At 47.4% G+C, this 24,861-nt stretch overlaps 1 protein-coding gene across 1 annotated transcript; it reads right to left on the reverse strand.

The window, feature by feature from the left end:
• Nucleotides 1–266: 266 nt before the first annotated feature.
• On the reverse strand, nucleotides 267–24,670 carry LOC125717114 (retinal-specific phospholipid-transporting ATPase ABCA4-like). The gene is given in 43 exon segments (XM_048990093.1): nucleotides 267–693; nucleotides 1,030–1,279; nucleotides 1,725–1,931; nucleotides 2,094–2,200; nucleotides 2,523–2,585; nucleotides 2,684–2,804; nucleotides 3,489–3,618; nucleotides 4,086–4,150; nucleotides 4,152–4,201; nucleotides 4,592–4,638; nucleotides 4,825–4,901; nucleotides 5,245–5,369; nucleotides 5,653–5,672; nucleotides 5,675–5,821; nucleotides 6,490–6,544; nucleotides 6,875–6,954; nucleotides 6,957–7,070; nucleotides 7,310–7,415; nucleotides 7,598–7,623; nucleotides 7,626–7,763; nucleotides 8,022–8,134; nucleotides 8,136–8,157; nucleotides 8,317–8,441; nucleotides 9,020–9,150; nucleotides 9,231–9,313; nucleotides 9,316–9,405; nucleotides 9,700–9,805; nucleotides 10,320–10,412; nucleotides 10,554–10,775; nucleotides 10,907–11,129; nucleotides 11,653–11,829; nucleotides 12,375–12,580; nucleotides 14,733–14,827; nucleotides 15,268–15,288; nucleotides 15,744–15,987; nucleotides 16,813–16,965; nucleotides 18,058–18,185; nucleotides 20,141–20,480; nucleotides 21,739–21,872; nucleotides 22,992–23,131; nucleotides 23,717–23,805; nucleotides 23,874–23,996; nucleotides 24,605–24,670. Coding segments are annotated over 43 exon segments (5,175 nt in total). The 3' UTR covers nucleotides 267–570.
• Nucleotides 24,671–24,861: the final 191 nt, after the last annotated feature.

Raw genomic sequence — 24,861 nt, forward strand, 5'->3', positions numbered from 1 at the left:
ATGGCAACACTGCCACCCGCTGCCTGGGAGGGTAATTAACATGCAGTGTGTGTCTGCATCCTAGGAGTTTAGTGAAAGCATGCCGCAGTTTGATTATAACTTGATTATGTCTGTGGGTTAAGCTCAGCATATTTGAAATGCAGAGGGGGAATACTTACTTACAAATAGGTACAAAGGGAGAAGGGGAAAAGGTAGGCAGTCTCTAATCTGCACAGCAGACAAATATCTGTTCATTTTTGTCCATAGTAAATAATTCACACACAGGCTTCAAAATTGTATTTAAATGTATTTTCCACACGTTAATATTTCACTTTTTTTGCATCGTGGCCAAAATGAAAACTGAACCAGATGTAAAAAGACACATTCAACTGTAGAAGTCAAACATTCTGTTTTTCTGCTTCAGTGCTATTGAAGGTAATTGCAGTTGATCACTTACACGCTTTTGAAATCGGAAACGTCTTTGTCCAGTCGTTTGTTACAGATGTTTCCTCACTGAGGGTCCTTCCCATCTCTGCAGGGGTCCTACACCTCTGATAACATTTAGCTATTATTCCCAACTAATCTTCTCCTTCAGGATGTTTTTCCCTTGACCGGTGTGATCTTTGTCTCTCGGCGCCCCCCAGCTGCCCGTGGGTGTAACACCAGCTTATTCTCCACTCCCGACTGCTGCTGTTTGGCGAACTTTATGAAAACCTGTAGTTTGTACCCAAAAAACAAAGAAATTAGAGCTTAACAAATTAAAGAACCCCCTACCCATAGAGGTGGCTTTGAATAGACTGACTAGAGAGGGGGCCATGTTAACATTTATTGAGAAAACACTTTTATCCAAAGTGACATACAGTTGAGAAAGCAGGCACCAGTGCCTGGGGCGATTGGTGATTTAGGGTCTTGCTCAGTGGTGAAATTATTCTGCTGTGCCTGATATCTGAACCGCTGATTATGGGCATAGTGTCACACGCTGGCCCTAACGGGGAACGGTTCTCAAAGTTGGAAAATCCGGAGCTATGAATGACGGCGACGTTATCGTACCTGGTCAAGCGTCGCCTTGGAGACGGAGTAGTCCTCGGTGTTGAGCTTCTCCTTGTTGGTCAGCCCCAGCTGGAAGATGCGGGTCATCGAGGAGGCGGGGACCTCGTACTGCAATGTGCTATCGTGCTTCTCTCTCTGCAAGCAGCCCGGGAAGCTGCTCTCCATGAAGACTTCGGCCGGCCGGAGGTCCAGGCTCGCACCAGCTCTGCCGGCCCTGATCTTCGTGGTGACCACGTAGCCGTCGCCAAACCTGTCCACCGGGCGGTGTGGCCCCATGTGATCATGTTTGTTGATTTGGACAAAAGCATCTGCTAATATAAGTGATAATATAATAATAATATAATTGCTAATATAAGTAAACTTCTAGCATCACACAGACAGCACGGTATCGCGTGTGTATAACCTAAGGACGAGCTTACCCCCGGCATGGATCCACACCCTGTCGCTTCCTATGGAACTCCATCTCGAGTGTCACTCACGATCGGCGAGCTGTGGTCCTCACATCTCACAGGCAAGTCATCCACAGCACCCTCGGGTCACTCAGGCGTGTAATTCAGCAGTTTTCACAGGTTAATTGAGCCACTCTCTCGGCCCTCGTAAGAGGCAATGAAAGAAACAAGCCGCTGGCGTATTAAACATCAACCTCGGCTGCGTTTCAAGGGCCACTTAAGCCGTCCTTTAATAGGCGTCTGGGTCATGTGCCTGTGAAATATCCGTAAGGCTGTCTGGCTTCCAGAACATGCCGTGTGTTTGTGGGTGCCAGGCGGGATGCCGTACCAGGTCTAACAGTAGCCTTTCCTCGTCTCTGCGCTCTGCTAAGCATGGAGGAATGTGAAGTGCTCTGCACCCGACTGGCTATCAGGGTCAACGGGACGTTCAAATGTCTCGGCACAATCCAGCACCTAAAATACAAGTAAGTCCATCGGCCGGCTGAGCACACAGAAATACTTCCTCTACTTACAGACTTTCAATTTACGAACTTGGTGAAGTTCCAGTTCGGAGGAGAACTCAGCAAAATTATGAATTTGTTGAGACTGGTGGCTACCGCCCACACCGCCTGGTACCTGTAACCAGCGACGGAAGCGTCCCCAGAGCTGACGTCCGTGTCTCCCGTCAGCATCTTGAAGGTGGTCGTCTTCCCGGCTCCGTTAACACCGAGGAGACCGAAACACTGGGAGGAAGATTGAGAACATGATTCTGAGGAGGAGTAGGGTACCTCCGGAATTGGGACACGCGACGTCACTGGAGCATGGCGTGAATGAAGGGGGGCTGTAAATAAGGGCTGAACGTTACCGTGTTTTTGTGGTAATATTTGCACACATGGGCATCTAGTTTCTATTTTCATTGTTAAGGCTTTTAATGATATAATCCAGACTTATTTTGAAATAGCTGACTGCTAAGAAAATGTGGATTAAATTTGTTGCTATGAACAGCAGGGCATGATTACAGAACCTGTGTTTGTTGAAAAGAGGGATAGAAAGCGCGGTAAGTACCTCCCCTGCAGGTTCGCCCAAGTAAATGCGATCCACCGCCGGCCTCGTCTGGCCCATGTAGGTCTGTGGGGAGGTCAGAGATGGATATGAGTCAATACGGAGGGGGAGGCATCATGACTTAACTTTCACCCCGACCCCAACAATAACCCTTGGAGTCTCACTTTGCACAGGTCCTTCATCTGTAGGATGTCGTTCTTGCTCCTGCCAGTATAAAGCCTCTCTCGCTCTTGGGTGACATCATCATCTTCGTCTGGTTCGATTGGTCCCTTGAGGTCTGACAACCTAGATAATGAGAAATACGCCTAAAGTGGGCAGCTACTACCCCCCCCCCCCCGCCACCCCCGGTTTCATTTCCACATCTCTTTGCTCCCTCCCTCTAATATGCATCCCTCAGCTCTATTCAGATCATTCCAGAACACCCATAGCATAACAAAGATCTTGTCTTGCCACTTGCCTCTGAGTTTAAAACACAAACAAAGATAAACTGGGCTAGATTTGTCTTAATTGGCAGAGGGGAAAAAATGAAGGTGTAATGAAAGGTAAAATGATGGGTAACAGGGTTTGCCTGTCTAAAATAATTTGCCGCAGCAGAGCTAATACCACAGTCTAGTGTCCCAATAATCTTATTACAAGTACACAAATTCAATGTGATCAGGACCTGTTTACCTTCATCAAATGTGGCCGAGCTAGGCCATTAATCTTTATTCAATGGACTTTTTATTGCATTAAGGATTTATTGCACTTAGCTATGTAGCTGTAGCATATTAGGAACTACTGCAAGAAATAAACACTTTGCACTGAGCTAATAACTGTAGACCTAGCTGAAGAAGTCATTGCTAAAATGGATATGCTTTTTTTTGTATATTCTGGTTTGTTTTGATAATGAAAAGGGAAAAACCGACAGGAAGCCACAGTGAGCAGGCTTTTGTTTAGACAGCTAAAACACCTCAGGCCCCCGTCACTCACCAGTAATCAAGAAAGAAGCAGTACTGGATCGGGATATTCAAGGCGAAGTACGCACGGCCTTCCACTGCCATGAACACTAACTTCTTTCCCACAAAATCCCATCGGAAGGGATCAGGACTATGCTGTTCCCCTGGAAGGAGCTGCAATCCATGTAGTATAAGCCAACATGCAAGAAAAAATAATATGTGAAAACTTCAATAACATTGGAGCTATCCTGTGCTGCATATAGCAGACTGTGTGTGAGGTCCCCAGAAATCCATCCATTCTCTGTAACTACTTTTTCTATGCAGGGTTGGGGGGAGGGGGGGGGTGTAGCAATGAACAACCCAGGACAGGATGCCAACCTGAAGCAAATCCATTTCAACTATGTCTTTTCGGACTGTGGGGGGAAAGCGGAGAACACAGAGGAAACCCCACAACGGCGCGGGGGGGGGGGGGGCGAGCAAACTCCACACACATGGAGTCATGGCAGAGACTGGAATACTGCGCGGGGGTGTGAGGCAACAGTGCGGACCACTGCACCACCTTACCGCCCCTTACTCCAGAAATCCCCCCAGATAAATGTCTTAAAGGGTGCTTAGACATTGGCAGAGTCACCGAAGTGGGCACAGATGTCAGTCACGGCCGGGTTCTCCGCCATGTCGATCAGACCGCGACCCAGGCGTAAACAGCAGCAGTGCCTTCTTCAGCAGCTCGGTGAACTTAAGGAGGGCCTGAAGAGAAGAATGAGGAACAGCCCATGACATGGACATTCCAGGTCCAGGAAGTACAAATCCAGACCATGGTTTTGTTTTGACCAGCCAGTTGAGTCTCTGTGACTGACTGTACTCAAATGGTTGGTTGAGATAAAAGTCTTTACAAAAATTTTAACTTTCTGTACCTGAAATGCTCACCTGTAGTAGAGCAGCGGGTACTGCTGATAAAGAACAGACTCACCCCAGCGCCGCATGGTCATACCCGCCAACAGTGCTCATAGTCTTTGGAATGCTTGCTGAATTCTGTAAAAATTTTGAAAATATGTTGGTATATGTAACAGTTCATCGGCAAGCAATGTGTAAGACAGCTACACGTATCTTCCACCTCTTAGTTGGTAGCTGTGTCACCTGCAGTCCAGAGTAGATCATCTCTCTGAAGCTAAGCAGGTTTGGGCCTGGTCAGTAAGTAGATGGGAGACCAACTCAGACAGGTGGGTTGGGCTGTGGATCTTGGTATGTTGGGGTAATGCTATGAAATCGGCGTTGAGGTGTAAAGTACTTGGCTGTTTTTTTTTTTTTTTTTGGTTAAAGTGTTGGGGGTCCCCAGATGTCCTGTCATGCTCAGATCGGGTGGTGTCAGCTGAGGCAGCAGAAATGCACGCAGCTGACGCAGCCGACGCAGTCGAAGCAGCCGATGCAGTCGAAGCAGCCGAAGCAGCTGACGATGTGTAATGATAAGAATGTCAATGAAGTGTCAAGTATCCTGAGCTGTTTTAAGCTATTATTAACGTTATCGTTAACAGGGAAGTGTGATCCATGCTCTCACAGGGTCAGGTACGCTCTGGAGTTCACTACTAGCTGAAGCAGCCGAAGCAGCTGAAATTCACGCAGTTGAAGCAGCTGACGCAGTGAATTTCAGCTGCTTCGGCTGCTTTAGCTGCGTCAGCTGCTTCTGCTCCCTGAAAGTTATCGCATGTCTAGAATCTGCAACTTTCTGGTTAAAAGCCATGGTCTTAACCACCAGCTGGCCCGTGCACACTGCCCCCTACAGGCCTCCCTACCTGATGACGGTAAACCGCTGGCCGTACATCCAGGCCGTGAGGGGTAGGCTGGGGTATCCGCCGAACGGGGGGGCGATTAGTGTGAATATCAGGGCCAGAAGGATGAAGCTTGCCGGCAAAACAATCTGAAAGAAAACAATATGCTCAAATACAGTAAAGTTTCATAAAAATCCATGTTGTAAAAATACAAGATTCAATCAACAACATGTGCAGGTCATAGAGAAATCTTCAAAGGCTGTATGCTATTAGCAGGGTTTGTTGTTTCCGTGTCCCCACACTTTGAGGCCCCCCACCTCTACAGTATAATAACTGTTTACGGCCAACAGGGGGCCACTTATTTTTTATTTTTTTTTGCAAATTTGCATGGTTTGAGTTCTGGTAAACAACAGGGGCATAACCTGGTAGTACCTGGGCCAGGAAGTCTTTTTGGCTGCGTGCTGGAACCTTTTTATCAGCGGAGCAAAGATCTGCTTCACAACCAGTCCTACCCCCTTGACCTGCCGTGACCCCCTCCCGGTGCTGTCAGCTAAGGTGTCGGGGTTTTCGCCACTGCTAGCCGGCACGGCCCCCTTAGTCTCTGGAAAGCATAGAGCGACGTGATGAGGCAGCAGTGAAAACCTGAACATTTAGGGAAAATTTGCACTGTAAGTGGCAAAGCGAACAGCGATGGCTAGACCGGCATTTCAATCCAGGGCGCGCTAGGCTGCAATACCATGTCTGACCACCAGATGGCGAAAAGAAATCGGACGAAATTTACAGTTTGGCTTCCTGTTATAAACAGCTGAGAACTCCTGCACTCCGCATGGGTCCAAGTAGCAGCCTTTTCTCCTGCAGTTACAGGAACTTAATGATAATGATATGTAAAGGTCCATGTGTAAAACGACAGTTATGGGACATATAAATCGCAGGGTAACCAAACACGCACGTAGAATAGTATCAGCAAAATCATGCGGAGACAGACAATCCACACACAGGAACATATGAAGACCAACGCGCCAAACGCATATAAAGATGGTTCATGTAAAACAGCAATCACAGGGACATCACGCTTGGATACGCAACCCGAACACAAACTGAGGCATTAAAAGGAAAAATCAAGCAGAAGACAAACTGATTGGGCACAAAAGTTTCTGCCTAGCAGATTAATTCAGAGGCTACATCCTGAAACGAAAGCAATAAGCTGCAGAGTGTTCAGTTCATGTCTTCTACAGGATGGATTACAATCACTGGTAATCAGGCGTTTACCTTTAGCCATGCTGCTGTTAGCCGCTTCTCCATCAGCAGTGACCTTGAGGAATACCTGCAACGACAAAGCACTCAGCTGCCACGCCCATAGCTTTGAGAAGTTACGCCCATGTCCGCATTCACTAGAGTAGGGGTCAGCACCCCCCTGATCCTGGAGCGCCGCCATCCAACAGGTTTTCCATCCTGCCTGATGAGTTACTATCTGCCTGAGATCAGGTGTGGTTCATCAGAGACCGGGTAGGATGGAAAACCTGCTGGATACCGACACTCCAGGATCAGGATTGTCTACCCCTGCAATAAAGAATACACTCTAAATACTATTTGTTGCAAAAAATGGGTAGCTGGCACTATGACAGACTCTTCTTCAAGCAAAAAGGAACCCTACCTTCTCCAGGGAAGTGTCAGACACGCCAAAACTGCTCAGGTCCATGTCAGAGAGTGTCTCCTCCAGCTCCCAGAAGAGGACCTGTGCTTGAAGTCCTTGTTTGGAAGCAGGTAGGTCATCTCCTGGCCAATTAGCTCAAGGAGCTTGGCATACGGAACGTGGTGGTGGATCAGGCTAGTTATGCTGTCCACGTTGCCTGGGATCATGGGAGGTCATTACCTATGATCCTGCTGTGTCATTTTACTGAGAAGAAGAACGAGGACAGCAGAAGTCCTCATCCTAGATATACAGCATAAAATGGACAACTGGCAGACTGTTGGAAAAGTAGAACAATAAATCGGGTCATGGAGGAGGAACCATGAGATCTTCTGATTATGTTGTTGAGTATGAAATTTAAAATTTGTCACGGTTTGAGCTAATGGCCTTCACCCTCACCATCCAAGGCCCGCTCTAGGGTTTGAAGGTGGGTCCGGTTCTCCTCTTTGTACTTGGCACAAGTGGAGCAACTGCAGGAACACTCAGACGTGCAGTCACACTGGTTCTGTAGGAGTTAGTGGAGATGGAGAACCTGATGACCAATGGTAACCCATGACACCCAGACATATACAGTCTACCCAGTATGCAACTGGAATGCCATTTAGTGGTAACCATTCTCAACCAATAAAGGGCACCTCTCACTGACCGCTGGGGCAACCGAACATGGACGTGGACACAGTCTCTCACCTCCTTCCTCAGATCTTTCATTCGGGGTAGAAGCCCTCACTGAAGCGGCTTTGGAGGAACAGTGGTGAGGCGCAGCAGCACAGGCGGTCCTGGGAGATGATGGCCACACGGTCACTCAGGAGGTCCACCTCATCCATGTGGTGGGTGGAGAGGATAACCATCCGGGCTGGGTGGGGTTTAGGCACAAAGGGGCGGTGCTATGTCTTAGTGGGCATCCACAAATTTGCCTTGTCAAGATACAGAAAGATTCTTCAAACAATATCATGAATTATAACTATGTATCAATTTGCAAGACATGTTTTTCCAAAGCATCAAGATTAAATGCTTTTGTCCAACGTCTAGTTAAAGTGAGACGGAAAACCTTTCTGAAGTCTTTGTTAACGTGAAAAACAGGATGGTATGTGTACTCAGGACATGGAAGTACCTGAGCGATATTTCAGCAGAAGATTCCAGATTGACCTCCTTGCATAGGGATCCACTCCAGAGATGGGTTCATCCAGAATGACCACCTTGGAGCCCCCCCCCCCACGAACGCCATGACAGCTTCCTCTGCATGCCGCCTAAATGTGGAACAGGAGCCGAGAGACATGTGCTTCATGGGGAAACCATAAACTCACCAAGATGGTGAGTAATTTCCAAAGTGCTTATGGGATCAGAGTAAAACTGCAGGTCGTAGATCTTTAAGCAGCAGCCGGTTGGGATGAGTCCTTAAGGTCCACCTGACAGATTCTGCGTCTCCTCGCTCCCCAGATCCTCCAGCATGTCCTCCACCTCCTGCGAGGCCGCAGCCGCCGGCCAGCCTTTCAGCAGGGAGAAGAACAGGATGTGCTCCTCCACGGTCAACCTAGGGGCACAGGAGATGATTCACCCTGGCCTCCTCACCAACATCCTGGTATGAGACTTTGGAGACACAAGCTCTCCAGGACAAGGTTTTGAGATAATGGCCCTAATATGTCTCTGTGGAGGAAGTTTGAGTTTGGCACTGTTTCTGTGCTGAATCTGTTTTGCTAGGATATTTTGTCTGATCTGTATTTTTAATGAGTTCCTGTCCTTTGATCATATTATGTACTGGTACTTGTACAATATGCAACTGGTTTCCCATAAGCCAGTTCTTGGCTTTACAAAGCACCCCTCATTCCTCTTATCACCCAAGGGATTTTATTTGAACCCTTTCTGCAAATCTGCGTTTCGCAACCCAGCCCTTGGAGATCCCCACACAGTCCTGGAAGCTGGGAGGGAGCAAAAATGTGGACTACCTGGCAAGGAGTTCATAGGGAGCAAAAACATGGACCGTCTGTGGGTCCCAGAGGACTGGGTTGGGAAACACTGCTGTAAATTATCAATGCATATCTCTGTCAGCAAAAAACTTCACTATTGAAAAAGATGATTAAAAGTTCAAATTATGCACTGCGGAGCATTTACTGGTTGAACAGGACGTTGTGCTGGGGGCACATGCCCAGCGACTGGTGAATAGAGTCCATGTCCATGCGGATGTCCTTCCCGTGAATGTAGGCCGTCCCCGAGGTGGGTGGGAACAGGCCAGTTAGGATTAATTAGGACAGGGACAGGGAGTCTAGTTAGGCACCCCCTACTGGGCCCTGAGGGAAAGTCGAGGCAGCCCAGCCCTAACATACATGGTGGTCGGATTTCCAGGCCCATTGTGACCGAGGAATGAGGTGATCTGATCTTCAAAGAAGGTGATATTCAGGCAATCACGGCCGGCCGTGTGCTCTGATCGAACACCTTCACCAGGTTCTTTATGACCACACCAACGGTAAGGCCCACTGGATCGTACTCAAAGGAGCCCCCTACAGGAATATGATATGAATAAGGGAGTGTGGAAATGCATAGGAAGTTAGGTAGATACTTTAATAATCCCAAAGGAAATTGCAGGCATACAGTACCTCACTAGACATAATGAGGCAGTAATACGGCATTTAGACATTAATAGACAGCAATAAATAATACCAGACAACAACAAACCAAACGGTAACAGTCCAAAGAATGTCGAGGAAAGTATTGCAGGGAATTCTGTACTAAAAAGAGGCATTAAGATCTCCATGTTTAAACTCACAGCAGGAAAAATATATAAAAAAGCACACCGCATCGGAACATTCCAGACTCCCCTATCGCAGCGGAGGTGGTCTCACAGTTTAAACGCACCTCTGGGGGGGTTAATGGCTGTGGAGGGGGCAGGGGGTGCTGTTTCTCCAAAACAGGGACACGCACTCACACATTAAGCGGCGGTGACATGCAGCAGGGTGTCAAGCCGGGTCCTCGTGGGATTTTGTTTGTGTTTTACGTCTCGTGTAAATGTATTTAATGGCTAATTACGCTCCGAATCATACGTGGCATAAGCTTATGCAGCCCCACACACTGCCACTGCCTTCCTACCTGCCGCTCCACTTTCCTCCGAGGCAGGACCGTCCTGGGTCCGCTCCCCCTCTCCCCCTAACTGCGTTTCCCTCCCCCGATCCAGTTTCTCACGCTTCTCCCTGTGTTTGCACAACTTCTTATCAGACTCCATGGGGCCCTTGACCTCCAACTTGGCTGCTACCCCCCACGTCCTTCTCCGGCTTCTCGTGGTCTAGCTTCTCTGCTGCGTGGTTGGGAAACACTACCCAGTCAACATGTATGGGTAGGTCTGCAGAGCACGGTGCATCAGGAATATTTCTCTTAATATTTTCTCTAGTTTTTGAGGATAATTCATTGCAAAACTGACCTGGTTCCTTTGAATCGACTCTCGATGGCCGAGGTCTACACCAGTATGAGGGCTGTAATGGGAAATAAAATGGCCTCCCAGTCCCATACTGCCCTGCAATTACACAATAATTTATAACCATGATGTACCTGCGGCGGTGCTGCATTTAGTACAAATTAATGTGAGTAAATACAATGGAAAAGGGAACTACTCTGATGGGAAGATGTTCTGGGGGGAGGACAAAAAGTGACGCACCACCGCGATCTTCAGGTTCCTGGTGATACGGTCCTGCCAGGCGAAGCAGAGGATGTGTGGCAAGTAGAAGATGAAGTAGAGTTTGCCACTGCAAGCTGCTGCCGGATTGGCCTTGTTGAAGAAGACGCTCATGAGGAAGCACTGCGTGATGGTTGCCACGGTGAAGGTGAGCAGGAAGAGGAAGAGGATGACCGGGTTGCTGTAGTTCAACACTCACCCCCACTGAAAAGCAACAGGGCCAATAGGAATTAATCCAGATGCATAATTAAAGGCACACAACGTGACTGCACTTATTCATTGAGGAGAATGATTGGGCAAGGAGGGGCTTAAAATGCTAATGAGCGTGCCCTCACCATGACGATGGTGGTGAGCAGGCTGGTGCTGATGGCCATCATGAGAAAGCTGACGATGAACCAGGTGCACCATATGACTCCGTTGGTGACGCCCATGGCCATCAGCATCTGCTTGAGCCTCATCTCCTTCTCCAGCACGATGCCCTCGACGGTCATGGGTACAGAGTAGACCCAAGCCAGCACCATGAAGATGAGGAAGCAGCGGTTTAGCGTCAGCATGAAGCTGTGGACGAAAGTAGAAACAGCAATTACCGAAAACCACTGATCTGCGGACAGTGAGCCAGTGTGAGCTAGAGTGATGGAGGAAGCATGTGGCTTTGTGGGTTAGGACTCCTCCCATAATCAGAAGGTCACTGGTTCGTTTCCCATGGCTGGCAGAGTGGCACCACTTAACCCCACTTGCTCCAAGGACACTGGCTGACCCTGTTCTCTGATCCTCACTTGTACATTGCTTTGGACAAAAGTGTTTACTAAATAAATGTAAGATGTTTGTAGAACTGCAATCGAATATTATATAAGAGACACAGTTTTTTAGATGAGACTCCCTGATTCATTCATAACCTGCTACTATTTTCAGGTAAATTTAAATGTATATTTTTAGCTGAACTGAACTGCGTAGCTCAAACCATTTTGCCAGCGAATATTTATGATCATTTCACAAACAACCCTTGTGCCTTGGCCAGTCCACGTGGTTACCCACTACGCCACCTTCTGGCCACTTCATGTAAGGAGTGTGCACAACTCACAGATCGTCCACGTAGCAGGGGTAGAGCATCTGCTGCAGGTAGACACCCATTGGCCAGTCTTGACGGGTATGTAGCTTGAGGATGCTGTGCTCCAACATGTCCTGCAGGTAGGCAAACCCTCCCCAAACATACCACAGGTCTTCCACGGGGTCGGCTCTGGGGCCTGGATCCCAGTATCTGGAGAGGTGGAGGAGAAAGAGACTGGAAGTGACAATGACTTATGACTTATCAACTGAGATAGAGGATGTCTTGAGGGTAACCTAAGCCCAAATCACTACCATCCATCCATCCATCCATTTTCCAAACCGCTTATCCTACTGGGTCGCGGGAGGTCCGGAGCCTATCCCGGAAGCAATGGGCACGAGGCTGGGAACAACCCAGGATGGGGGGCCAGCCCATCGCAGGGCACACTCACACACCATGCACTCTCACATGCATTCCGACGGGCAATTTAGCAAGTCCAATTAGACTCAGCATGTTTTTAGACTCCGGAGTACCCGGAGGAAACCCCACGACGACATGGGGAGAACATGCAAACTCCACACACATGTGACCCAGGCGGAGATTCGAACCCGGGTCCCAGAGGTGTGAGGCAACAGTGCTAACCACTGCACCACCATGCCGCCCCCAAATCACTACCAGTAACAAATTATTAAATATGGCTGTCTATAGCATAATGTTCATAAAACTAAAGTGTATATGGACATTGATCTTGGAGATACCTGTCCTTGATCTTGTGGGTGCGCTCCACAGCATCAATGTCCATACGTATCTTGAATCTGACATGAGGTGACACCTTGGAGGTCCAGGGGTATATGTCCAGGAAGACAAAGCCAGCCCAGAACTTGTTCTCCTCAATGAGGTACAGGGCCTGGAGGGTCATCGGGTCCTCGTCCGTGTGGGCTACAAACTTGTCCAAGCTGACACACTGTGGGGTGCGTGGAGGGTTAGAACGAAAAATATGTCAGCACAAGTCCACGGCAGGCATCATGTAACAACGATCCACTAAAGTTAATCCTAGAAAGAGAGGCTTCCTTTTAATGTAGAACCATTTCTTTTTATTTAACGTCAGATTGGGATTTATGAAGCAGGAGAATGCCATTCGGACTGAACGAGGCTCCCTCAAAATGGTAGCGAATTTCTTACTGATGCTAAGAAGCTCCACACTTTGAACTAGGACAGAAGGTGAGAGCAGAGGAAGGCAAAACAGCAGCTGTGGCCAATATAACCTAATCGGCATGGTCCGTCTTAGCCTGACGTGGAATCAGCTCAGTGGCAAACAAAGAGGAGGGGAGCTCCTCCATCACCGTGGGTCTTTCCCCCTGTCCCAGTGGGGCCCCATGTTCCCAAGCAGCTACGATAGGGACATGCAGATGGGATCCGCAACAAACTGCCTTCCAAGCCATCATCTAATCCCCCAGCCCCCAAACTCAAGGGCTCTCTGGGTGCTCCTCTATACGAGCAGCATCCAAGGATAAAAGCCCACTGGGGTGATTTCTTCCCGCCTCCTCCACTAAATCAGTGGCTGACAAAGGCCGCCTCGCTGGCCCTGACAGCAGGCTTGTGTCGTCCCCTTTAACTGCCTTGAATGTTTCCAAATGCTTTTCAGACGCGCTAAGTACCGTTTCGGAGATCCTGGCTGCCAGTCCAACGTTTGTGTCATACAAAGAACGATGGATGGTCCTCCCAGACTGGGAGTGCTGGATTCTCCGTGCCATTGCCAGTCTGCCTCGGGGAAGACGGTGAAAAGCAGCCTGACCGCGACTGAAGACGCTAATCTCAGATGCACTGCGGCTTACGCCCGACTTGGCCAACAAAGGTCGTTGGTAGGTAACTCACGAACCTCCATTCATCACCCACTCGCCTTCAGATCACATGTTTCCAATTTAAGGACAATAGGAGAGGAAAACCATAAAATAACCCTGTGAAACAGGGGGCTGTAAATGAGAGACAATTATTTTACGAGTCACATGAATCTTCAGCCAGTTCACATTCGTTAAGAAAGAGGTTCTCAACTGATGGGCCACAGACCACTAGGGGACCTCAGCGAGGAACAAAGGGGGTCATGCAATTTATCTGAAAAATGTAGAAAAAATTTTGACATTACCTTAGGTATGGGTGGTTGCATATATTGAATTTTATGGTATATTGATGTCTTTCCAAAATAAGATACAGGATACAATACCATTTATACTGATAAACTTTTACTGTGTGTTAAAATTTGGGCTTTATTAAAGATTTTTAATAGAAAGTAAAGATATTCCTTCTTGGTTGTAAACAGTACAATAGTTCAGTTGTGACAGAATTCCAGAATTCACAGCTAAAATCAAGCCAGCATCTTGGGGAGCGGAAAGGTGAGGAATCATTGAGATTATTATTATTATTATTTGGTTCATTTTGTTTTAAAACTTTGTTTAAAATATCATAATCACCCTAAAATGAGGGTCAATTATCAGACACATTTTAAATGGTTGCCAGGCTACTGATGTTAGGGCCGTTTGCCAAAGAGAGTTTAGATTTATTTTTTTTTCTTGTTGATAAATATTCACCCTCTGTTTTTAGAGGAATGTCATAAACTGAGGAGTGGGTTGGCCAAAGTGGAGTGAAACTTTGAGTTCAAAAGAAATGACATTGTTCAGCAGTGCCATCAAATTAAACCAGTGTTTGGAGCACCCACACGTTTTTCTGGACGCATGCTTAGAGTTAGGGTTAGGATTAGGGTTAGGTTTAGGTTTAGAGTTGAGTTTTTTATTTGAAAAGAAGCACAGGTAACAGTAAGACTAGCTCCAACCTTAATGTTACCCTAATCATAGCTCCACCCCCAATAGCTACCCTAGATCAAGCCCTAATGGCAACAGTAAGAGTAGCTTATACCTTAATGGTACGCTAAACTTAGTTCCACCCCCAACAGCAACCTTACTGACCCAAACAGCAACCCGAAAGTCAACCGTCACCCAAGCCCTTAACCCTAACCATAACCCTAACACAAAACCTAACCCTAATGAGAACCCTTAAATTAGGGTTCAGTTTCACTAGATCCTAGAGGAATTTCTCGGTTCGGATCATTTCCTACGCCCTACCTCACCATACTGGTTGAGCAGGTGGAGGGTCCAGTCAGTCAGGTTGAAGACATTCCACCAGTCAAAGCTGGACATACCCCCCTCATGACCAGCTTCTGCTTATACAAAAATTATACAACATCATACAAAAAGTTCAGTATGTCATTGGATCAGATCCCTCTATCCAGAAGATTCCTATTAATAAGGTTCTTCACTGTGGGGTTTCTAATGGTGTTCTGTGGATGATAAACACAAAATATATGCAGTTAAAGAGTAACCTTAGGAATGCAAGATGAAAACTGATAATGCAGGCATATTAGTGGTAGTTCGTGAAACTGCAGGACTGTGTGTCAGAGTTGGTGGTGAGCAACTGGGGCATCTCTGGGAACCGTCCTCTCCCCCGGCCAGGTAACCCCTTACACACTGGCCTTCCATGACTGTGCCGGGTCTTTCCCTTCACAGAAGCAGGCGTACGACTCTTCCTCCAGTTTTCTGTTTTCCAGGATATTCTATCTGCGTACTGTGTACTTTTTACATTTGTTTGCGCCACGTTTACCTGTTTGCACTATGTGCAGTGATCACGTGTCTCTCTGCGTACTCGCTGCTGTGTGCGCAAGAATCTCCCCAGGGGATCAAAGAACTTCATCTTAATCCTAAAAAAACACTAAACACTGAAAACATTAGAAATCTGCACACAGAAAAGAAGCTATTTTAATAAACTCCTTGGGGTGCCTCTGTTGTGAAAGGCGCTATATAAATTTAATTGAACTGAAGTGAATTTTCAGTGCTGTCTTTTTTAAATTAAATTTAAATTGAAATTAAATTTTAAGCTGAGGAAGACTTTTTCGGGTCCAGTCAGTAAAAATCCAGACCAAGATTTTGTTTCAACCAGCCAGTTGAGTATACAGATTCACAGACACAGAGTGACTCAACTGGTTGGTTGAAACAAAATTTTGGTCTGGAGTTGTACTTTCTGGACCTGAAATCTCCACCCCTGATTGTAAATAGTTCTTCAGAGCCAATGTCTTGGACGTCTGCTGACTGCGTGGACAGGGTAAGGAGGCAGTGCTGGCCACACACTGGGAGGCCTTACGCGGATCATGTTCATCTGCACGCCGTTCTGGAAGAAATCGCAGATTTGGGGGCTTTCTTCCCCCCAGGCCCTGCCCATGTTCCTCAGGCGCTCCAGCTGCTTAAATGTGGTGTTCGCCTGCCAGACACATTCAGACAGACAGCATGAGAGCCCAACCATAGGCTCCGGACCCCCTGTGAACCAGTAGGATAAGCGGTTTGGAAAATGGATGGATGGATGGACGAATTAAACTAGTCAGTCACAATAATTATGACAAAGAATATATGTGCACTTGACATATATAGATATGTTAAACATTAAACATTCCTTACCAATATTTTTTTACTTTGGCCTTTTTTCAGTCGACATAAGGAATCATCACCTTTTGTTTAGGTTGTTAGATTGTTTTGCTTGGTTCTCAGCAGACGATATTGTTTGGATGATTCGTTTGCACGCAGAGCAAAGTCTCGTTACCTCTGTTACTGTCGCAGGTTTGATGAGAAGGTCATTTGTTTTTGGTTTTTGTCTTTGCGTCACAGGATATAAGCGCATTTGCGATTAAAATTAGCGGGAAAGGCGAAGGGATTGGTGTTGAAAAGGCAGAGGGGGACTTCCTGTCTGTTAAATGTTACTTACGGTTTAAATGTAAAAACGAACCAAACAAAACTGTTCCTGTAGCTCAACAAGTGTGGCGTCGTAGGACGGTGCTATTGAGCGGGAAGAAAATAGGATTAGGAAAGCAATTTCTCATCTGCACTTCCCAGATCCCAAGTCCATTTTGCTCCAGTTAATTACATTCCAAATTCATTCAGAAAATTCCAAGTCTACCTTCACAAAACAAACAAGCAAATTGTCAGTTTCTTACTGAATACAATTCACTTTACAGTCTACATTTTTATAACTACTCTGCTCCTAACTAATGAGTATTTATACGTTGACATTCATGATGTGTCAGTAATGTGTTTGCTTGCTGTTTAGATGTTTTCCAATTTCACAATAATGTTTAGACATGTTCTATGATGTGGGAAAAAAAAATGTAGGACGCTGTAAATAAAAAATAGACGTGACCCTGGATGTGGGTCCAGGAGGCTCCGCCCACCCCGAATCACTTGTCTTGTCGTACACATTTCTATCACGGCTCTGGCTGCCACTGATGCCCAGGAAGGCCTTGTAGCTGTTGTCCTCATACCAGTTAAAGGAAAAAACACGAGAGCCACCCCCCCCCCCCCCCCAGGGTACCCCCAGAACAGGTCGGACGCCACGAGGAGAGTGCCCCCTCCTGGAAAAGCGGTGACAGCGTCCGCAGGAGGTCCTTGGGACTACTCCTCTCTGCGAGCTGTGACACATTTTATCAATTCAACATTGTTAATGTTTAATCTTTGGAGGTTGTGTGATGTCAAGCAAAAGATGCGGGTGGATCCTATTTTTCAAGGCTATGGCACAAAAAAAATGGCTAAATGTGGCAGGACGCACGGCAGAAAGAATCTGGAAGTGCCAAATATCTTCCCTCAAACACTGACGAGACACCCCCTTTCCCACAATTAAATCAGAAGGACAGCGGCCCTGTATATCCTGGGCTTCCTGTTTAATGGAGAGTGAGACATTGTCATTCTCCGCTTTGCCGGATTTTTGGAACAAAACCAGCCCATGGGAACGAGCCCATGTGGACAGATTTATGTGGAATGCGGCGCCCCAGACATCGTGCTCTTCTAAAACATTCTGGAAGCTGAGTGGTTTAACCCTCTTAGAAAGAAAGACATTATAAGATAGGGCACACCTAGAAAATATGGGCCCCCTCTTCCAATTTTATGCGGAGGTTTTTCAATTCAAGGGCCCCTGTCAGATCCTGCACCCCCTTAATTTGCAGGGTATCTATGTCCCTCCGACTCCCCTTCTTAAGGTATATATCTGTATATAAATTTCATAGGGAACCTTCCGGAAAACTAGTAGGCCTTCATACTCCCGTCCTGTGTGAGGTACGGTGCTCCTGTTTCTGTAAAGAAGGCGACAACCAGGAATTTAGCTACACCACCTGGATGTCTACATGGAACGTCCATCTAGCTTTACACCTAGAGAATGTTTATTTTTATGACTATTTGGGCCAGGGGGGCAGGTGATGGCCGAAATGCCACTGAGACAGGGAAGATCCCTGTGATGTGGGAAATCAGACTGATTCCATCTTCCTCGCAGACTTAGAACGGACAGCGGAAGCAGCGCTTTCCTTAATGCTAAAAATACAGACGGTGAAGCATGGGGGAGACCCCCCCAGCCTACCATCGAAGGTCGGACCTCCAGCAGCTTCTCGGACGTGGAGTTGAGCACGTGACCCCAGCAGTGCAGGTCCATGCCGGGAGAGTGCTGGGGTTGGGGGGTGAAGTGCGAGAGGTTACCATGACTACAGCCTGATGAGCGCGGAGTCAGATCTGTCACCCTGGGAGGTTTCTTACATTGAGTTACAGAAATGGGTCTTATTACAGGCCAAACACTGCCATATGTGGACAATGATTCATTCATAGCATATAATAATAAAGAATTTAGATTATATATGTCCATCCATCCATTTTTCAAACCGCTTATCCTACTGGGTCGTGGGGGCTCCGGAGTTTATCTCGGAAGCAATGGGCACGAGGCAGGGAACAACCCAGGACGGGGGGCCAGCCCATCACTGGGCACACTCACACACCAGTCACTCACGCATGCACACCTATGGGCAATTTAGCGACTCCAATTAGCCTCAGCATGTCTTTGGACTGTGGGGGGAAACCGGAGTACCCGGAGGAAACCCCACGACGACATGGGGAGAACATGCAAACTCCACACACATGTGACCCAGGCGGAGACTCGAACCCGGGTCCCAGAGGTGTGAGGCGACAGTGCTAACCACTGCACCACCATGCCGCCGCCCCTCCATCCATCCATCCATCCATCCATCCATTTTCTGTACCTATTTGTCTTATTTAGGGATAAAAAATATATAATAAAAAAAAAGAAAATACAATAACTTTCAATTAATACCATTTTAGGGTATTTGATGTTAAAGGTATTAAAACCATCCGTTCTTCAGTCAGTTATCCAGTGTTTATGGTATTATCCAAAACACAGAGAAACAAATAAATGTGACCATCGCCTCTCTTGGTGAGTCTGTAAGGAATAAATATGAATTTGTAGATGCTTCCGTCCAGCGCAACACACCCAGTCCTGAAGACTGTTCAACAGCTAAGCCAGGAGCATCACTGGACATTAATGAAGGGGGGGGCTAAGCTTTTATTAGGGGGGGTCTAAAGGAAATGCTCCAACTAATTAGTGTACATCTATTTGGGGGGATAAAAAATATTTTAGGGGGTAAAGCCCCCCTGAAATAGGCCTAACGATACCCACGGGCTAAACTAAACTAATCTAAAATGAGATCAATTCGCCTTTAAGATTCAGTCATATCACAATTTTAACTCCGCGTCCAACCATGTGTATAAATCAAGAGGAATGTTTGCCCTGCTTTTACGAGGATAGAAGCTCAAAGTCAATGAATGACCGTATCTTCCAGCCTCCCGGACCTCAGACACAATGGGTGCACAGTCAGGAAGCGCCGCATGCTAACACAAGCACCAAAATAAGACATCCTTCCTGTGACATTCCTCGCGCTCTCGCTAGTCGGGCGTCGTTTAAAACCGGGGAGGGGGAGTGGGGGGCTGGAGGGGGTGGGGTGCCATTGTTCTGCTGGAGCGGATCAACGCACTTCCAGGATTCATTCGGCGGGAACAGAATACAGGCAGCCAGGTCCTTCCTCACACATCAGTCAGTCCGGCACCTCAGCGAAGACTATGCAAAAAATGATGACCAATCTGTCAATTCTATCCAATCAGGAAGAGGATGCAGCTCGCTGTCGTAGTCCGGGAAATGAACGTACAAACAGTTATTGGCTATAAGCTTGTGGTTCCAATGTAGGGCGGAGCATGAATAACCCGTCTTACATCTCAGCATTGCCGGGAAGTGCGTCCTTCATAATCACATTACAGAAATAGGATGAAGAGATAGGGGATCGGCTCAGCAAGCTGCAGACAGCCACATCACCATGGAGACAAGATAACTCAGTTGCCCAACGCAAAGTCAGTTATTACCCCATGCCTCTATAATTATTGAACAGCACTAAATAATCCCAATAGGGGATAAGCCTCAAGTCAGCCCATGTCTAAGACCCTGAGGTCCGAGACCCTATTTGTCACTGAGGAAAAACCCACATCAAATGTATGGCTAAAATGCTAAATTAGCAAGCAAGCATGTTTGCGGCGTGCAAATCAACTGCAAACTTGTGAGCACTGTGTCCACATCAGGGGTAGGGGGGCTCCCCTCTAAAAGTCACTTTGGGGCTCCTGCCCGCCAGTGTTGTTACAGTTTTGGCCAACAGGGGGCTCCATAAAATCAGGGGCCCCACACAAATGTTTGTTTTGAGTGTTGGAGGGAAGGGGCAAGTCAGAAATGAACCTCCTCCCGGTTTTGCCTACCAGATGAAACAGCTTGTAGACGTCTACGTTGGCGTAGAGCGTGTCCTCGATCTTCTGCAGCCTCTGCTGGGAGAGGGCGCACGTGGCGTGGCCGACTGCGTTCATCCCTCTCTGACTCTGGAAGATGATAAACCGCTCCAGCAGGGCGTGGCTGCAGGCGATGTCCTTCAGGGTGAGATCTGGCACTCCGAAGGTGAACTGGAGAAACGGGGAAAATGACCACTGACTATGGAACAGTGAACTTCCCACTTGGAATGGGTGGATACATAGCTATCTATCTACATCGGCTAAGAGAACCCTTAAATTAAGTATTTATTTGTGGAAATACCTAGTCTTGATTTGGGTTGGGGGGTGGGGGGCAGCCAGTAACCTGAGTTTTCCGTTGAAGTAGGTGGGTTTTCAGTAAGGATTGCTGGTGTTATAAGTACTCTCTTGTGTCCAGTATGCACGTCATACGGTAACTTGACATGTCAGCCAATCCAGAAGCAACACATTACTAATTAGCGAAGACTGAAAGATTATAGATATACGAATGCTACCTGCTAGCATTTTAACACGTGAGGACGACCTCAGGTTGTCCGTCATGCTCTTCAATCACCACCGGAGGCACTCTTCAAGAAGAGCACAAGAGGGCCTCAAGCTTCACTGTTTCCCATCAGCCACCGACCCGCCCCGTTCCTTTCCAGGAGCAGCAGACCTGGAGGCCTGAATGGTCTCCGACTCCTCATCCCGAAACGAGGGGCGGACGGGTGGCGAAAACACAGCCGCTGAGCAGGAGCGTGCACACTCGTGCCTCAGGCAAAGCCAAACCTTTTGGTCAGCGGCCAAGTGCATCGCCATGGCGACAAGCAGGCCCTGCCGCAGCGACACCGACAGATCGCGGGGCGCCGAGCGATTAGCCGCTAAATTTCCCAGCTGGCAGGCTCTTCCGAAAGCCGCAGCGGTAAATCAGCGGGGGCCGGCGGAAGGCTGGGTCTATGTCAACAGGTCTGGCTTTTTCTTTTTCTGGGATATTTACATATGAAAACTGGCAGAGTGCTGTTCACACTACAAGCTCTCTCTTCCTGGCCTGGCTTCTTGGCCTGGGGGGTCGTACACGCTTATGCCCCACAGCGAGCCAGAGGGAGAGAAAACACACATACCCAGGATAGAAGTTCACGCTGGCATGATTCACATCCCATTTACCTCTCTGTTTGATCATAAATGAAGACATTAAATTGGACTCGAATAAAAGGTGCCCCCTGGTGGGGGGTGCTAACGTAACCGGGAAAGAATTCATGAATCTGATGCTAAATTTCCAGGAATATCAAGAAGATTACTGGAAAACCATCCACAAAAAAAAAACCAATGAAATCAAAATCCTTAATGAAAATCATATTTCAAAACAGTTTGGCTGGCCTATATTACCGAAACCGCTAACGTTTTTAGCTTAACACAAAACTGCGCTAGCCAGTACCTGCTCGGGGCGCCCTTGGGCCTTCACCAGTTGATGGACGACCGACTGGGACAGCCCCGCGCCTCTCAGGAGGAAAGATGTGAGAAGCTCGCATCCTTGATCCTTGAGAATCTTCTCTATTTTCAGGTCCCGACCTGGGCAGGGAAAATAAGATATTAAGCCATTTAAAACACAGGATATAACCCTAGACTGAATATGGCAGGAAGTGATTGACAGTCAGACTGATTAACTGTCACTCGGTGTTTTGAGGAAGGTTCTGGAATAACATTGTATTAGTGCACAGCGGGCCGGTTGTCTAGCCGAGGAGCTTGAGAAGAATAAATAAGGACTATTTATAAAATAAATAAGAAAAAAATTACGAAAGGAAATCGATTCTTCAGATGGTTCCCAGAAGATGCTTTGTTGGGAAGGTTGGACGTTCAGCACCGTGGAAAAACCTTTTTATCAGACCCTGTTCCTGCCCACAGTGCTGTGTCCTGTTTACAAAGGACCTTGGGGGAGTTGGGGAGGGGTCAATGAACTTTATAGCCAAGGAGAGGGGATTTGCAGCTCTTCCCCCATACATTTTTGTTCCTGGGTTCCAAAAGAACAACGGGGCATTGTCTCTCCCTAGTGTGTAAAAACTCGGTTTTACGCGCAGAAAAAAACCCTGGATCTTACTCAGAAACCTTCGCCAACAAGGTGCAGCCTGGTGTTCCTGCTCGGACACTATGACCTGTGTCCACACAGACCCGGTCACATTCCCAGTGACCAGACACTGTGCCCCGGAGGAATCGGACTCCTGAAACAAAACGGAAATGCGGGAAACCAAGCCGCACTTCCGGCTGACTCAATGTACGACAGGAAGTCAGTTGGCGGCATAATATTTAGCTAAATCCGCTATTACGTTAATGTGAATGACAGAGAGGGGGGATTTGGTAACCTGTGGAATGCTGGAGTGGGCCAACCGGGACAAGTAATTCAACTCAATTCAATTTATTTATATAGCACTTTTAACAAGTCACAAAGCACTTTGCATTTAACCGGCCAGAACCCCACCAAGCAAGCCTGAGGCGACAGTGGCAAGGAAACACTCCCTCTAGCAGGAAGAAACCTTGAGAGGAACCTCGACTCGGAAGGGGACCCCCTCCTCCTCTGGGCAACCGGGGAGCATGAAACTGCATTTACATTGACATTAATTTTAGTCCATATAGCTTTAAAAGTCCCAGTTAAAGCACTGCAAATAAAATAAATACCAGCTGCCCTTTAATCACCTGAGATCTGAGACGGGCTCGTCCGGAGGGTGTCCATCGAGTCCTTCATGGCGGATAGTTCTCTCCACACCCTGGCCAGGTGCTGGAAATCTGGCTCACTGAAGAGCAGCTCCTGGGTGTCTGTGTAGAACCTGGCTAGACTGAGGGACCAGCCACCACACTCACACACACAGGTTTGTAATTATATCTTTGTGGGGACTCTCCATTCATTTCTATGGGGAAAACTATAATCCCAACATGATGAACTTAACCACTACCCATCCCTAACCTTAACCATAGGTAACCAAACTAAATATGATACATTTTTACGTTTTTGACTGCGTTCACAGATCTTTGTGGGGACCTGAAAAATGCACACAATGTAATATAATCCACACACACACAGACAGAGGAAGAGTCACAAAAATGTGGTGGCCTGCTTATCTGAAAGCCAAACACACACACGGGAGGCTGTATAAACATTAACAGAAAGAATGTTCTGGAATGATCTGGAAGGACTGTTCTTGATGGGTACAGGAATGCCTCCTGCTACCTCTCCTGCAATTCAAATTACACTGGACTGCAGCAATGTGACATAAATATCACAATCAAAGGTACAACAGCAGTGCCTTACCAGGGATTTGAGCATTAAACCTGCTGAATACTAAGCTGCCTTGCTGGCTTTCCTGGATGAGAATGCGACACAGTTAACCCAAAGGTTACTTGTTAAAGATCAGCCGTCTTACACAGAGTTGTTGTAGTTTGAAACGGCACCAGGGACCTCTCCGTGGGTGGGGTACCAGTGCTTGCCTGTGGATAACACAGAAAAACGCCACTAGGATGCTGTTTTACTGTATTATGTCGGAATGGTGGTGGTGCCTTTTCTTGCAGAGTACAGCAGACACAAGTGAGGCCACTTTTGAGAAGCTTACATTTGTGCTGCCGGTACAAAGGACTCGCTTTTCTCAGCCAGACCAAACCGGTGAAGAGAGCCACAGGCCACAGGATTTCGACAAGGAAGCGAATCTATGGAGAGGAAAAAAAACAGAGATGGGGGGGGGGGGGGGGGTGGCAATTAGGACCTTTCAAAAGGGATGACACCTTTAAAATCTTTTCTAAACCTGTAATAATGTTTACCTAGCCTGGAATATCTCAAGACGTGTCTAAATTGGGATATTTTGATCTCCTCCCTTTCTCCAGTCAGTACATAAACACTAATTCCACAAAGGCTCCAGTATAGCACACGTTCGCTTGGCCCACTCAAGTGTCCCACGGCAGTTAATTAACTGGACTATTCATCCCGAAACGGCCAGTCGCCCACTTACCCATCCACCCAAAGAGCAAGGGGAAATGGGTTTAGGGGCCCCATGATGCCTGGCCGGGTTTTCACAATGGGGGGGGGAGCTTCACACGGAACCTTCTACCTGTCCAGAGCTACTCATGAGGGGAACTCGGGGGAAACATGTCTTTACATTCGTATCCAAGCAACCGCATCGCACTGCACCCTAAGCTCAGGCCCTTCACAAGAAAAACATGGCAAAATGCTGGAGGGGGTGGGTTGATGCTTGACATACACCTCTGAGGTGCCCCCAGCCTTCCCTTGCAGCTGACGGTCTCGACTCCTCCATCTGTACCTTCTGTCTCTTACGAAGGGTCCAGTTTTTCCACAGCAGAAGCCGGACCTTGCTGATCGTATCCATGACTCTGCCCCGTTGACCCCAGAGGTCACCGGTAGGTCATGGGACTGAAAGATAAGCACCAGTGCCCTGAATATACAATGCTGTGGTTTCATTTCCAGCGTCGAAATCGTCGGTGAGTCTCCACTATGTATAGCACACTTGGAATGTTATACATTCATGCCAACTAACAATTATTAATAATAAGCCAAAAA

Source organism: Brienomyrus brachyistius, chromosome 21 (assembly GCF_023856365.1).
Source record: "Brienomyrus brachyistius isolate T26 chromosome 21, BBRACH_0.4, whole genome shotgun sequence".
Taxonomy (NCBI): domain Eukaryota; kingdom Metazoa; phylum Chordata; class Actinopteri; order Osteoglossiformes; family Mormyridae; genus Brienomyrus; species Brienomyrus brachyistius.